The sequence below is a fragment of the Rhea americana genome, unplaced genomic scaffold (genome assembly GCF_003343005.1).
Source record: "Rhea americana isolate MKP2758 unplaced genomic scaffold, rheAme1 scaffold_285, whole genome shotgun sequence".
Lineage (NCBI taxonomy): Eukaryota > Metazoa > Chordata > Aves > Rheiformes > Rheidae > Rhea > Rhea americana.
In genome coordinates, this window is record NW_028186407.1 from 173,242 (window position 1) to 188,402 (window position 15,161).

General features: G+C 36.9%; 1 protein-coding gene across 2 annotated transcripts in view; it reads right to left on the bottom strand.

The window, feature by feature from the left end:
- The window catches only part of MYO10 (myosin X), a 175,284-nt gene that overhangs the window by 4,712 nt on the left and 155,411 nt on the right, over nt 1-15,161 (bottom strand). For both annotated transcript variants that reach the window (XM_085308869.1, XM_085308870.1), the window contains exons 28-37: nt 14,575-14,670; nt 11,662-11,755; nt 10,828-10,883; nt 8,158-8,300; nt 7,709-7,903; nt 6,298-6,455; nt 4,908-5,031; nt 2,832-3,129; nt 1,233-1,440; nt 469-605 (exon numbers count right to left, since the gene is read on the bottom strand). In XM_085308869.1, the coding sequence (XP_085164995.1) occupies nt 469-605; nt 1,233-1,440; nt 2,832-3,129; nt 4,908-5,031; nt 6,298-6,455; nt 7,709-7,903; nt 8,158-8,300; nt 10,828-10,883; nt 11,662-11,755; nt 14,575-14,670 (1,509 nt within the window). The remainder of the gene's footprint in view (nt 1-468; nt 606-1,232; nt 1,441-2,831; nt 3,130-4,907; nt 5,032-6,297; nt 6,456-7,708; nt 7,904-8,157; nt 8,301-10,827; nt 10,884-11,661; nt 11,756-14,574; nt 14,671-15,161) is intronic.

A 15,161-nucleotide genomic window follows, 5' to 3' on the forward strand; every position in this document is an offset into this window, starting at 1 on the left:
TTTTTTTTTTTTTTTTTTTTTTTTAAAGAAGAACCTATAGCAAAACCCAGGAATTCCAAGTGTTGACTCAGTTTCTTAGTTAACTGTTTCTAAACCAAATTCTCTAGTAAACGTTTGTTTGTGGCTCAATCAGTCAGGTGTTGATATAAATAACATTTATTTTCTGCTAAAATATATAATTGCACAGCATTTTAGATGTTGTTTTCACATTATTTGGATAAAGGAAGCTGATTGCCATCCGTATAACATAATGATGACMACCAGGTATTTAGGCTTGTAATACATTTTCTTACTGCAGTGCTATGGATGGTTTCGATTCCACTGGTAAGAGAAACGTTCTGAGTTGTACTGTGGTGGCTTCATTCAATAAACAAAAAAGGCACAGAAAGAGAAAATTCAGCATTATTGACATTGGAAATGTATTTAGTTGCTACTTATTAGAGGAGAGAGAAAAACAGGCACACTCACTTTTCAAACTTTGCCAAGACATCAGCCACAATGGTTCTGCTTTCAATTGCTTTGTCAGTAGTTCCATTGTATTCAAACAAAGCAAACATATTTCTGCTATCCTCCATGGCCAAGCCACGAATTAACTTTTCAACCACCTAATGAAAAACAGCACATCAACAAACCGATAGCATGAAAAGGTAGTATCACAGAGTTAAGGCACATATTTAGGAGAAAAATAAAAACTAAATTTCACATTAGGATAAAAATGTTGCTAAGATGTTCTTATCAGCTGTATTCATTGTTCTCAAATACAGCTTTAATTTTTATCCTAAATACTACTGATTCTTTTAGAATATATATATGTGCTACCATTTGGCCAGCTATAACCCCTGTATTTCAAAACTCAGCTAGTTCTCTAGCTTTAGGAAGTAACTTGTTTCTCATACACCCCAGTATGTACTGAAATTATTCTAGCACTGCTGCTATTGCGCTGCTCAATCCTTCCAGTAATTTTTCCTGTAAGAGAGGACTAGAGTTGGGTAATCCTCTATAGTGTAAGGAGGGTTTTCATAGCAGGGATTTCTCCAGATCACTGGGGAGCGGAGGGTCCGTAAGCCTCCCGTCCACTGAATGGAGAGGTAGTGATCTCTCAACGGGACTTCAGCTGGTAGCCAGAAATCCTCAGTGTTTCCAGAGTTTAACACTACTACTGTCTGCATCTGTCACATAAAGAGAAACATCAACTAATTTTGTGCCAAAGCTGTTTTGCCACCACTTCTTACCTCTCCAGCAGTAGTGTGCGAGTTGATTGTAATTTTACAGGAGCCACCACCATGACAGTAAACTGTAGACGTCATTTCCTGTCTGCTGATCAGAGCTTCTATTTCATCCCGTGATGGCACAAATTCTCTGCATTTAGTTTTTTTGAGAGATTCATAAGTAAAAAGTGCATATTTCTCCATTTCAGTTCCTGGAAACTGGTCACGAACCCTGTGAGACAAACATTATTATTTACGTTGCCAGTCTGTGAAATAGAAAATTTACTTATTTGAGAATGTTTCTTTTTTTCCGTAAAGTGATAAGGTATTTCTGTATCCAGTATGCTATTTCATTGGCGCAGGCAAAGGAAAGTGTCCTAAAGTGCTTTACTGTGGGATAACTTACATATGTCAATCATTTTGTTTTACAAACCGATTGGAAAGCAAAAGCTTATAGCATTAACTATAGGAACCTTGTAATGATTCAAATTTTACAGCAAGATAACTATAATAATGTTACTGTGATCAACTCTCCTTTTTTATCAGTAGCTGCTGAATAAAGACAAAACTGCATTAAGGTAAAACAGAAACTAAGCAATGAAACAGATTTTTGACTACTAACTTTTGCAGTAGTGTCACTTAGGATGCTTGATTTCTATTCCTGATTTTCTTACAGATTCTCTCTAGACCATACTGTTCCGTAGTTACTCTTAGAAGTATTCAGTAACAGCTTTAATGAACTCAACTCTAACTATTGCAGTTTTCTTAACTGGGAAGCTATTTTATGGACTGAGTTAAATTGAGAAGGTGACTCAGTGTTAGATTGTTTTAATTTTATACACTTGGATACTAAGTGGTTGATGTTTTTCACTAAATTTACCTTGGTTAACAGGTATAGCTTTAATACAAGCATTTTACAAATATTTATAAAATAGTTTAGATTTAATAAAGTGATTTACCAAGCCTGTGTACTAGCACAAATACAGACATGACTTGAATTACTGAGAACACTTTGTTTTTAATAGTGACACACACTTTGCATTATTCTGATGCATTAGAACAAGAGGAACTCTACACTCTAGTTAATGTTCAACTATCACAAATGAGTTTTGTTTATTCTTTCTAAATGGTCATTAACATACTAAAATTAGATTTACAAGCATTTTACCTTAAATATAAACATCATTATGGTCTTTTAATGTACATGATGTATACTTCATGAAACTGAAGTAAACAGGATGAAGAATTTTTAACAGGTTAATCTGGACAGTTAGTAGTAGGACCTGCGTGTACTGGCTGTAAATCATTTAAGCAACTTTATACAGTTACAGAGAGCTATGCTTTTGTCAGCATTAAACAATGCATTCATTCAGTTTAGTGGGACTTTGCTTGATTCTTCAACTGAAAATAATTCCGCCTAGATCAACTCACACTGCTTGCTTACAATTTTATTTTTATTTATTTGTTTTTAAAGATTCATCATTTGGCATAATCAGTTCACTAAGTTGAATACATCTTCAAGTCTCACCTCAAGATGTCTGAACACTCTTAAATGGAGGGGGAAAAGGCAAGCAATGAGTGAACAAACTTTTTGTCTTGCTCGAGMAGTTTAAAGCTTCTTACCTTTTGAGATGGAACTTGAGGTATTTGAGGATGCTGCGACTGGGCAGAAATGTGCAACTCATGCAGGTGAGTATCTGCCAACTATACAGGTTACCCACGCTCCCAGGGTTAGGTACTTTATTGGTCTGCTTGATCAGCTGACAGTAGAGCTCATCTCGAAGAGGTCGTAAATCATGCCCAGTTTGCAGGATACCTTGAATTATGGGGATGGGGTCAGACATAGACTCTAGCTGCTGTAAAGAATTGAATATCTTGATGGCTTCATCCTGCAGAGTTGTGTAGCCCTTGTCTTTCAACACTACAAAAGAAATATATCTTAAGAGTACATCTTAAGAAAGAAGGATGTTTAGATTGAGATAAGAGAAAGTACTAACTCAGGCTTAATGCAGAAATTGCTTAGTGAAATTCTGTGGCCCTTCTTATGCAGTATAGTAGATGGATCTTTTCCATACTATAGCTCATAAAACAAGTTTGTTTCRTAGATATTTTGCCATTAAGATTTGTTTTGAATTTAAAAGCTTTCATTTTGAAGCTTCTGACAATATAATTTAAAATGTCTATCTTACTTGATCATTGTTTTCTGATGGAAAAACTTCGTTCCAGTGATTACACTGTTGAAGTGTCTATATCACTTTTTCACTGTCACAAGGAAGTGAAAAGTCAGTAAGGTCACAAGTGAGATAAAGCACGATTGTGTTATGGAAAGCAACAAAGACGCAGGACATCGGTTTTGCTTACGGCAGAAGCATTTTGTTTGAACCCAAACTGAATCATTGTCATGATAACTGCAACTTCCTTTTTAAGTGCAAGTTTTTAAGGACAAGCAGGTGATTATTTTTTGCAATACAGTTTATTCAGCATGGGCTAATGACTTTCATAGTCTACTTAGAAGCACCACGCAGTGCTGAGGTTCAAGTGATGGAAGAGATTGCTTTGGTATCTGAATCAKTTAGGCCTACTACCAATCAAAACCATATATACATATCTTATTATGAATAAAAAGTTTCTAACCTGACATTGTAAGATTACCAAAAATAACTGGAGTTGAACTGCAACTCAAGGCAATAGTCCAGCATCAGCCCTTCTGTGGAGCAACATTTTGTATGGGAAGACTTTTGTCAAGACTTTGGCAAGACTTCTGGCTTAGAGGGAAATAGTCTTTTCTGTCCATGGAGCACACAGAGCATCTGTGCTGTACTGGTGCATGGCACAAGCATCGCAAAGATTATAACTGTGTCTTGCCATTGCACAGGAAGAGGTCAGGGAAGAGAAGGACAAGGTTTCTTCCAACCTTTTCCTTTCCCTTGTCCTATTAGCCACAAGGTGTCATTTGAGTTATTAGGAAGTCTTACCCAAAGTATCTTAGCTTTTAATCATCTATGGCTTCCCAAGGACAAGACTTCTGATCTGAATCATCTGTTGTTTAGTAAGCAGTTTTAAAATAACATAAGCATATTAATTTAAGGACACCAAATTCACAATCATCTCTGAACCATTGGTTCAAAACACACTTCTAGCTTAGTGCCTTTTAATCACTGCTACACCTGTTTCAGGAGTAATGCATCATTACTTTTTCAAATCATGTCTACATAAATCTTTTTATATATATATATATATATATATATATGTATATATATATATGTGTGTGTGTGTGTGTGTGTGTGTGTAGTTGTGACAGCTGCAGTTCCCCTGATGGGGTAGGAAGCAACAACAATTTGAGAAGGGGAACACGTTGTTCAAGGAGACTGAATGAACTGGATTTTGTTGCTTATACTGGGCTTCTCAAACTTGGTCTGCTTAGCTGCTTTGGTGGTGAAGGTAACAAACTTGTGTCATAGCAGCAATAGCAACCTTCTTTTCCTTACCATCCGTGTAGAAGCAACAGCAGCCTATGGTTCCATGCTAGACAAACTGCTGATCTCTACCTTTCATAAGAGAACAATGAGAGTTGTTTATTTATACTATAAAAATATGTATTTTGTTACTGGTACTGCACTATAGCATATGGACTGAAAACTCCTTTCCTACAGTTTAGTCTATTACAGGGAAAAATGCTCCTATAACTGAAAAACTTACAGTTTAGATTGATGTCCCCATACGGCAGTGGCAGTAATGGCGAGTGCAATGGATGATGAGTGTAACGGAGAATAGGGTTTCTCTTATAAATTTGTTCAACCACTTCAGCATTTAGGCAGTTTTCCTGTTGGAATTTAAAAAAAAAAAAAGCTTAATTTGAGGCCCAGCATTAATAGTAATTCAATACTTAGTGCCTGTAATTGGCTGTAGAAAAACAGAAAAATTAGTCATTATTGTTAACAACACTGTCTGGTGATAAATCCAGTTGTGGGTCATACGCACCCGTGGCACTCTGCACACTATGAATGCTCAGTGGCTGCTGACCTCAGGCCTTGCATAAGCTTACCTTCTCTGTACAGTAAAAAACCACASCAGAATTGCAGGGGACAAAAATGCAGTTTCATAAAACTTTTTGAAACGTGTTTTCATTCTGCAATTGTTTTTATTCCAGTCTTCATAACTGGAATTACATCAAGACATCTGTCTTTAAGTTTTCTTTAAAAATGTTTCTCCAGCATAACTAATCAGCCTTTTCACTTGCAATCTAAAGGAATTACTGTAACAAAATAGTCCAGAAAAACAGCTGCTGCAAACCTGATGCACACATTCTGCCTCTGACATCTGAACAGTGTTCTTAGTTGCAGTTTGACAGATGTGAGATAATTGTCTTCTGTTGCTTCTGAACTTCCCTACATTTTCTATTGTATGAAAGAACAGTCTTCATATTTTTGAAATGCAGGATTTTATATGTCTTTTCCATGGGGAAAAGGGAGGACCCACTATGGGAAAAGCTTAGTAGCTGATCTTGCCCTTTCAGCCTTTTCGCTCTCTCCTGAGAATCATCATCCTGAAGAGGGACTGGCAGAAATCTTCAGAAAGACATAGCTYGCTGTGCATGCAGCATCTCCAACAGGACCATAAAGCAGTAAGCATTAATTGGATATGTTTGCCACCACTCAGAGGCATGAAATGCTTAGGCCACACTATTCTAGAACAAGATACRAAGCATAGTGAGAAAACATCACAGGACCTTGCTAGTCCACGTTCTAGCATACTGCTTACTGTGGACATARCCAATCAGGTCTGCTAACCCACACTGCACTCTATTGCCTGGTATAGCAGCATCTGTTAAATTACATAAACCAGTAAAGCTTATTACTGTTTTTAAGGAAAAAAAAAGTTAACTTTCTTTACCATCAAGTTACACTTCATATTTTGTACTTAGACTGTTTCAATAGAAATTCCCTTAGCAGATGAATGGCTACATTCAGGTTCTGCAATTACACTGTGTGATTAAAATACATATATTCTGTTTGGCAAAGGGAACATAAGACTGATTTCAAGTATTTAAATAACCCTTCTTTCCCACCTACCTCTGGTTTGTTCCTACCTTAATATCCTGAATAAGTTGCTGGGTTGGTGTATCAATTGGTGCTTTTGTGTCAATCACATTCTGGATGGCACTTGACCAACGGGTAGCCTCATTAAGCAATTTTGTATAGAGACGGTAACAGTGTTTGCGTCCATATACAGTTACATTCCAGTAGCCTAGCACAACAGTAAAAAATATTCATTATAAAAGGTATAGATATAAAAATATCACAACTTGTAGTCAAAAACAGGTGCAGCCTCATCAGACTTTGACTGCTGAATTCCGGGACCTGCTGACAGTATTTTTTAGGCATTAAGAAGCTATATTGGTAATTAACTGTCCTAAAACAGACTACAGTTGTAAAGAAGAGAATGAATGCAGAAGGATAATGTCAGAATATAACCACCAACACACAGCACTCCATTTTATCTAGAGTTCATAGTAAAAGTGATCAGAATAGAACACCATGGAATAGTGTTAGCTCTATGTGGCTTGCAGCCCTATTTTTCCAGTCCTGTCTGTAAAAGGACAGTATGAGACAATCGTGTTTTATATGCGAGTGTCTTAGAGCATCTGTGGCAAATACACTAACAGATAGAAAGCACATGCTAMCTGTTCTATAAAAAAGTCATTAATTTCACACAAGTGAAGTGACAACTTTGACAGGAAGAGCATTTCAGTTCATCTTATCTCTACATCATTGCATAGGATTCTTTTGAAGCCATTTCAACTAAAAATCTGTTTATCTTTCAACTATCAAAAACCTCTTTGAAGTGTCAGTGACCCTGATGAGGTTACACAAGACAGTCAGCTGTGACTTCTCATTTGCAAACAGCCACATCAGAACTGAAAACCAGGTTTGAAAAATGCACTGGAGAGCTGACTCAGGTGTAGTACATAGGTTAGCACAAACTGGACTCTTTACATTTTCTTATACTTGCTCCACCAATGTTTGTGCAGAGGAGCTCTGAAGACTATGTATGGAAGGAATGCTACTAATATGCTTCTCCCATGCCTTTGATGTGTAAGTGTACGTATTCAAGCTACCTTACCACAAGTGTCAGTCTGAGGTAACTTGAATGTTGGTAAGAATCACAGAGTGGTTGAGGTTGGAAGGGACCTCTGGAGATCATCTAGTCCAACCTCCTTGCTCAAGCAGGGTCACCTAAAGCACATTGTACAAGATATTGTCCGAGTAGGTTTTGAATAYCTCCAGAGCAGGAGACTAAGAACAAGTTTTACTGTACTACTGTATATATTATTACTGCTATCTTTTGCCTAGTATGTCCTTGTATAATGCCTCAGTGACTTAGGATTTGTTCAAATTCRTTCAAACTGACACCTTAGTATTCTATTCAAAATGTTTATTGCATAAATAGGTAGKACAGAAGGCAACTGAAAGCATATTCAAACATACACACACAATTACCTGTCTCTTTGAAGATTTTTTCATCAGGTGGGACTACAGAACAGAGGCTGTTTAAGACCAGTGTACCCAGTTTCAAAGCATTCTTCTCGGAACTCTTGTAGTAGTCCAAAGAATTGTGTGTCAAAACAAACCAACGCTTCTTTAGTTTTAACGAAGACATCTTTGGGTTGTTTTTTACTTCCTTGTGTAGCCATCCTATTAAAGAAAGTTTGAACCACACTTTAATTGTTTTGTCAATTTACAAAAATGCTTTTGTGATCATTAGAGTGGCTTCTTACATAGCACAGTGTGACCGTAATTTCAGATGTATTTAATTATGAGTAAACTGCACGGTACAAGGTAAGGATCCAACACCGCCATGCTATACTAGCTTATTTCACAGATTGTAACTTGAGAACAACCTCTTTCAAGGTAAATGGATCTTATTTACTATTCCATTCAGTTCTTACCTCTCACAATGAATTCTTGTCCCTCCACTCTGGTGTCCCCCTTTGACCTTTGCAGTAGGGTTATCCAGTGATGCATCTCTTCAGGAGTGTCAGCATTACAGTGAAGAACACGATTAGCAGTGATGATCACAAATGAATTGGGTCTATGAAAACAAATACAGATTGAAAAAGCCTCTACAGTAAGAACATACACTGTTTTATCTCACTTGCCATAAGCATAAACAATCACTGTTTGCATTTTCTATTCAGGCAAATACTGTCTAGCTCTAAATCATTTATTTCAACACCACTAAACCTTAAAAATATTGGGCATTTGAAAAGACTTAATAACATGGATTCACACCAAAATGCTAGGGCTCCAAACAATGGGAAAGTTTACATTAAACTGAAGTTCGTCCTATCCCAAAATAAAACTGTGGTAAGAAAAACATCCAATCTTTAATCAGCTTTGGATATGAATCAGAACTGTATTTCAGGGTCAGATCTATTTAAAGTGTCTGCTTCAGTAGTTACATTAGCTAAAACCAACTAAAATTTAGAGAGGTCCATAATGAAGCAGCATGTGAACACAGTTTCTTTAATTTGAATGCAGTGCAACTCAATTTGCAGACACTACAAATCTATTTTTAATGAGAGTCTGGCTTTCAGCCAATCCTACACCAGGATTCACTGAAGCATGAACAACTAGCCCAAGTGAGCTGTGTTGATAGCACTCTAGATTAGAGGGGCAGGGTTTTCGGTCTACAAACCATGTGCTTTAACCCTTCACTACCAGTGTTTTCATTCTGGAACACACAAACTTTTTAAGAACTGTATCAGATACAGCAAATGGGAACAATGCAGTCTAGGCTGCTCCATGGACAAGAAGGCCTTCATTGTACAGCTCTAATAAGAAAATAGAATTTGGAACTAATCTTGTTTATGGGGATAGAGATGTTCACCCAAATTCGTTACCACTCTCCAAAAACAGTATATGTCATTTAAAAGCCAGATTAAGAATGGGATAATAAAGAACATTAAATAAAATCATTAGGAGGTAAAATTAGAATACATGCTGTGGGGGGGGGGGGGTTACAGTAATCCAAGCGACAGATAAGAAGCATGCAAGTAAGTTCTAATGATGTGAATATAGAGAAATAAAAAGCAGCAGCATCTTTTGGATATTTTTTATACAGGCAGAGGAGAAGATTTATCTACTGTTGTGCTCATCATTGCCACAGAAGGGTAAGGAGGCATCAGAGTTTTGGTCAAATTCACATTGGAGAAAGTGTTAAATTATTCAGGAAGAGTGGTGGAGAAGGAAACGAGTTATGAACTGAAGAATTCTGTTGACTGTATTTTAAAACCAGGGTGAAGTAAAGGGACCTGTAGACTGAACTAAGTGAAGCACACTATAAAGAAACAGGTAATATAGTATCCAAAAAGATGTTATAGGTAAGCTGTAGCAACAGAATTGAGAAAGAGCACAGCTAAGGTAAAAACTCCAGGTTGAACAAGCTAATGAACAAGAGGTTATGATCAAAAGTACCCAACCTTCTGGGTTCCCCTTCCTCCTCCCCAGTTTAAGAAAATGATGGAAGACCATTTTGGGGATTCTTTATGAATAGAGAGTCAAAAGGTTTCAACTCAGCCTCTCTCTTTTGAGCTTGCAATTGTGGGTCTGTATGTTTCAAGACAAAAATGCCTGTAATTTGCCTGTATCAGACAAATTATCTTCATTTTGTAATTGCTTACAATTGAAAATCSTTTCATCTCTGATTTACACTCCTAGACTCGGAGAATTAAAAAAATAGCAAATTTGCAAGAAAAAAAAATCTGTGCAAAAAATGCTGTCAGAAGAAAAGCCTTTCTAACTTAATATTTTGAAGGCTTTGTAAATTTTGTGTTGCACTGTTCAGGAAGCCTGGGCTTACAATCACAATTACTTGTGGTGCCTGGATCTTGGTAAACCAAGGGAAGCCAATTACTTAAAACCAGTTGTTTCACACATTTGCAATAAGGAGATTGGAATGAACTGTTACAGTGCAAATAATACCTGATAGCTAGTAACCTTATAACTAGAATCATAGCCTGGACCCAGATTTTTTTTTTTTTTTTTTTATCTCTTAGGTTCATGAACTAAGAATATCATGACCGGGTTTCTGATGCTGCATTGACTTGTTTGTTACAAAATTCTCTCTCTCTCTCTCTCTCTCTCTGTTCTTTTTCTAGGAAATAATTTTCATCCAAGTCACTATCCTAGTAGAATATACCCTTCCTGCACAAGAAGATGGACAAAATATTGGAAGAATTTTAGAAATGTTGGAAGAATTTAGCCTACTATCTTGCTAAAGGAATAGAAAATAGGCTTCTCTTTTCAGAAGAATTACTTGTATAAAGGAAAGATATACTTATCTTCTACCTTTGGATTATTTTAGCTGCAAAATTGCTGAAAAGTGCATATACGGAGCAATGTCAGGGAAGTTAGTGAAGTTCCCAGAGAAAAAGTACAAAATGCCCATTTTTCCTGTTTTAATACATGGTGTTTGATACTATGAAAAGGGAGGCAATAACAAACCATTTTCATGTGTGGTTAGTCAGTAGAATATGGAGATTAAAGTATAAAGTGTCTGATTTTGGCTAGAGAGAGGAGAAGAAGAAAGGAAGTTACCAGACATGGCTCTGACTTACCTATCTGGGTTGTCAGCAGCACAGACAGAATCAATGAGTCCCACATCAAGCGTACCCTATAAACAAATACCAAACCAGAAAAGGAGGACATTTGCTATTATATTACTCACTGTACACTACTCAGAGATAGGTGAAAGGGGTAGCAGCTTTGATCATGCAAAATAAGCTGTAGATTTGGGCATCACTTTCTCCTAATAATTAAAATTGCAGAGAGAGAAAGTGAAAGACAGACAAACAGATCCAGTAAGAGATCATATTTAGTTAAGTTGGAGGCAGCTCAAAAATTGCTCTTATTTTTCTATGCTTCCAAATCTGCTTAAAGGTTTGACCTGAAAGTGCCATCCCACTGTAAATAGCATCCTCTCAGAACAAACTTATGAAGTCCTTAAGCAGAAATTTTTATTTCCCGTGCTTATAGTTGGTTTTACATTTATTGTATTATTCCCACTGTATGTTGTATAACGTGATAAATGCAGGACTGGAAAAATCTCAACATTTTTGCTCTTAGGTTTTTAATTTACCCGTTAACTGTATCTTTGCAAGACTTCAAACGCAAGTGTACACTGTTTGAAAGAGAACTGKACCAGAAAAAAATGAACCCAACACACTCACTTTTTGTCTAGATGAATGAAAGAGGGCATAAGAACTCTAGCCCTCCTCTTCTATATGTATAAGGGATGTGACCTGGAGCCTATTATCAGTGTTGCAGCTACCATTGCACTTAAGGTAATCTAGGTTGTAATTATTAGAAGCTATTCAAGTCCATGGTGACCAGTGTCCTTTGTTTTCTGAAAATATTTACTTTGGAAAGTTGTTCTTCGTATCTAGACTTACCACAGCATTCTGTGGATTTGCCTGCTCATCATGCATCTCTCGGATCTCTTGCTCAGTGGAYGCATGGACTTGACTCAGTACGCTAAACCACTGGCTGCAGAGAAAAAGGCAGCAGTTTAAGTAAAACGTTGCTTGCGCGCAAGCCTTTTGTAACCTTTGTTCTGCAGAGATCTAGCAGGTTCTTCAGGTTTTTGAAATTGCTTAAGATCCCTGTTGTCAACATGCATAAAARCAGCAAGGCTTTATGTCAGTTGAAGTAATACAGAATACTAACAAGCCCCCACAGATCTCCCCTCCAAGTTCATGTCAAAACCTTCTATCTGATGACAAAAAYTTTGTATAAAAAGTGGCATCTTTGAAAAAATGGCAGTAATCACATTGAAACACCTGAATGATTAGGATTTACCATAACACATTCTACACATTTCATCCAAAAAACCCAGCATCACTAGCTACACACAAAGCCTTTAATAACACTCTTAACCTTCAAATGATAAATTCTGCTGCACTGATGATGTGACTGGCAATAGTTTACTACTATGATACTTCTGCAAAGATTGCCCAAGTCCACCAAATCTTCTGTACAAGCCCAACTGAGATGATAAAAAGAATAAAAACCTCAAGCAACTATCTCTACATATTTTGTTCTAAAGGAAACACTGGAACATCCAGCTGCTAGAAGGACCAAAGTCAATTTGTGCCGCTTCAGTGGCCTTGTGTTTTCACCAGGAGAYTGGAAAAGAGATTTCTAGTATTCCAAAGCCAAGTGCTGAGCAGTAATTGCAGGTYTTAATTCCAACCACACCTTCTGCTTCTGGGAGATCTCTACCCTCCTGGCACTTGTACATGATAAAGTTCAACTGCTCTGAGCAGTCCCACTGAAATTTGAGGGCAGAGCTTGGCCTGTTTGGCAGGTTCCTGAATACCATTCTTTGAGATATGAATTTGCCATTCTAATGAAAGCTACCTGGGGCCAAGTTTTCAAAAGGCTGAAAAGCCCAGCCTTTAAAACTGTCTCCTTGCTTCTCTGTGAAAAGCTGCTACCACTACATATCATCCTAAATCCTTCCTAAGAGCTTACGTTTTCATTAGAAATACCACAATGTGTAAAGAAAAACACAGATTCAGAGTGTCTGACAGTAGAAGAGATGATAAGAATATACTTGGTTTTGATTTTTTTCCTCTCAGAAAAGCTCTTTTATTAAGGCTCAAGAGATACCCACARACACGTTGTGCATGACAGTTTCTTTGCTGAAAGGACTATGACATAAGACAAGGTCACTGAAAACCCCTCAGAATGAGGGAGGAATATCAAGATAGAGGAAACAGTGAGCTGAAGAACCTAAACCTCAACTACCACAAGATTCCCACAGATTAAATTCAGCTTTCCTTTAGGGATCATGAACTGCAAATTTATTTAAAAGTCGATTTTTTATTAAAAAGGCTTCATAGCACTGTATGGACAAGTATTAATAATTTATTGTACCGGCTTTTAAAAGCCAGTACAGAGTTTTCCTAATTTCATGTAATCTTTGAAAAAGAAATTCACTGTGGCACTCTGTAGAAGACACAGGCAGATTTTAGTCTCCCTTTGGTTTCTTCTCTTTCAAGGCTGCCCTTGTTTTTTTCCAGTTGTGTCCTTAAACCCAGAAATATGGAAAAAGACAGACTAGAGCCTGAAAGAAGTAAACCCACAAGAATAAATGCCCGTTAAAACATTATTTCTTCTTCAAATATACTTCCATGATCAAAGTAATATTTTCCCCCCAGGTTTCTCTCTTTTCCATTCATTTGATCAAAAAGCAAACTCAGATTATTCCCAGCCCAAGTGCAAAGTAGTTTTTTAAAAGGGAAAAAGCACCTTTAGACCAGTACTTCAGTACTCTAGATGGCCTCAGCAGTAGATCTAGAACAAACCTAGTTCAATAATTTTGTATTTCATTTTTAACAATGCAAAACAGTTATGAGGCTTTGACTTAAGTCCATATGGAAATCCTTACACATCACCAAGACATGTTAAAGCTTTTCAGGATGACCATGAAAAAGAGAAACTACATCAGTAAAAAGGCTCCAGAGGAAAACTAGCTCAGGTAATTTGACATAGGCATCCTGTATCTGGCCTTGGGGCAGCAAGGCAGTGGGTAATAAGACTACTCAAATTACTGGGTTCACTTTGTTTAAATATTTGATTTTACAAATGAGAGGCAAGTATGTTATTATCTCACAGAAACTGTAGCGTGGGAGGTTTTATTTTTGCCTTTTTTTTTTTTTTTTTTTAAGACACACTACAACCTATCGGACAAGTTAAGCTTGCTCCTCACCAACTAGTCTTGTAATTTCCCCCTAAAGTTTGATATGGATCCTTTAGAAACAAAAGTAAGGCCTTTTTAAAGTCATCCGAAAGGGCAACACTCTGTTGCATGATTTTTGCACTCAGGAACATGCTCTCTCCCTAAAATCCAGTGACCACATTACAGCTTTTATCCGGAAAGATTTTAGGCTCTGCTTAGGTAAACAGACTCMCAAGACTAAAGAACAGTACTTTATTTCACACATGACAGGGTCTTAAATATTGAATTAATCTTTTATGCAGCTAAACACAGGCAGAATAATGCACAAGAAAAGCATCAAAGGCAGATTACAGCCCCTCTTCAGACACACTGTATTTCAGATAGTTACTAGTAATAAATGGGGAAAGCACATACAGCCAAGTTCTACACAAATTTTCATTGACAATTTGACTCTTCCCACAGCTTTCTTTTTCAACAGGCATTTCAAAAAATGTTTTAAATGCAAAGCATTTGCCTCAATCCCTCAATCTGAGTACTTTATGATAATGGGCAAATAAAATGATAAGCACGAGTCACAACAGCATTTTTTTTTAAAAAAAAAGAAGCCTAATTATTTTCATACCTTGCATCCTCAGGTGATTCAGCAATCAAATGATAGGTCCTATCACCCATTATTAGATCAATACCATTTTCTTTGCCTGTATTATCAACAATCTCTCTGAAAACAAGACAAACACAAAGATTTTGTTTTAGAGACCTTCAGTGTATTTTGAAAATGCCATTTCCCTGAGAGGCTCATAAATCACTGATACTTAAAATTGACAGCAATCAGCATTAAGCAGGTTCATTTTCAGGACGCACAGCGTGATCAATTCACCAAAGTGTAGTTGCAGTGTTTTCTGCCTATACATTACAGATATTGAAACTGTTASGAATGTCGCTATTCAAAGCTATTCTGTTAGTGTTTTAACAAGAACTAAAGAAAAAGCATTATGAAAGCTGGAAAGAGGCAAAAATAACCAAATTGAGAAATAGATTCACTTATGAACTCATTGCATACCTAAGTGATTTTAGGGGTGGTGAAAGGAAAGCTATTAAAGAACAAAAAACAAAGAACTCGGATTAGTGGTYCTGTGCAGTCAAGAGAGACATTTCAAAAAGTATTATTTCCAGAAAAGACGACCACTCATCTTCTGAAAAATTACACTT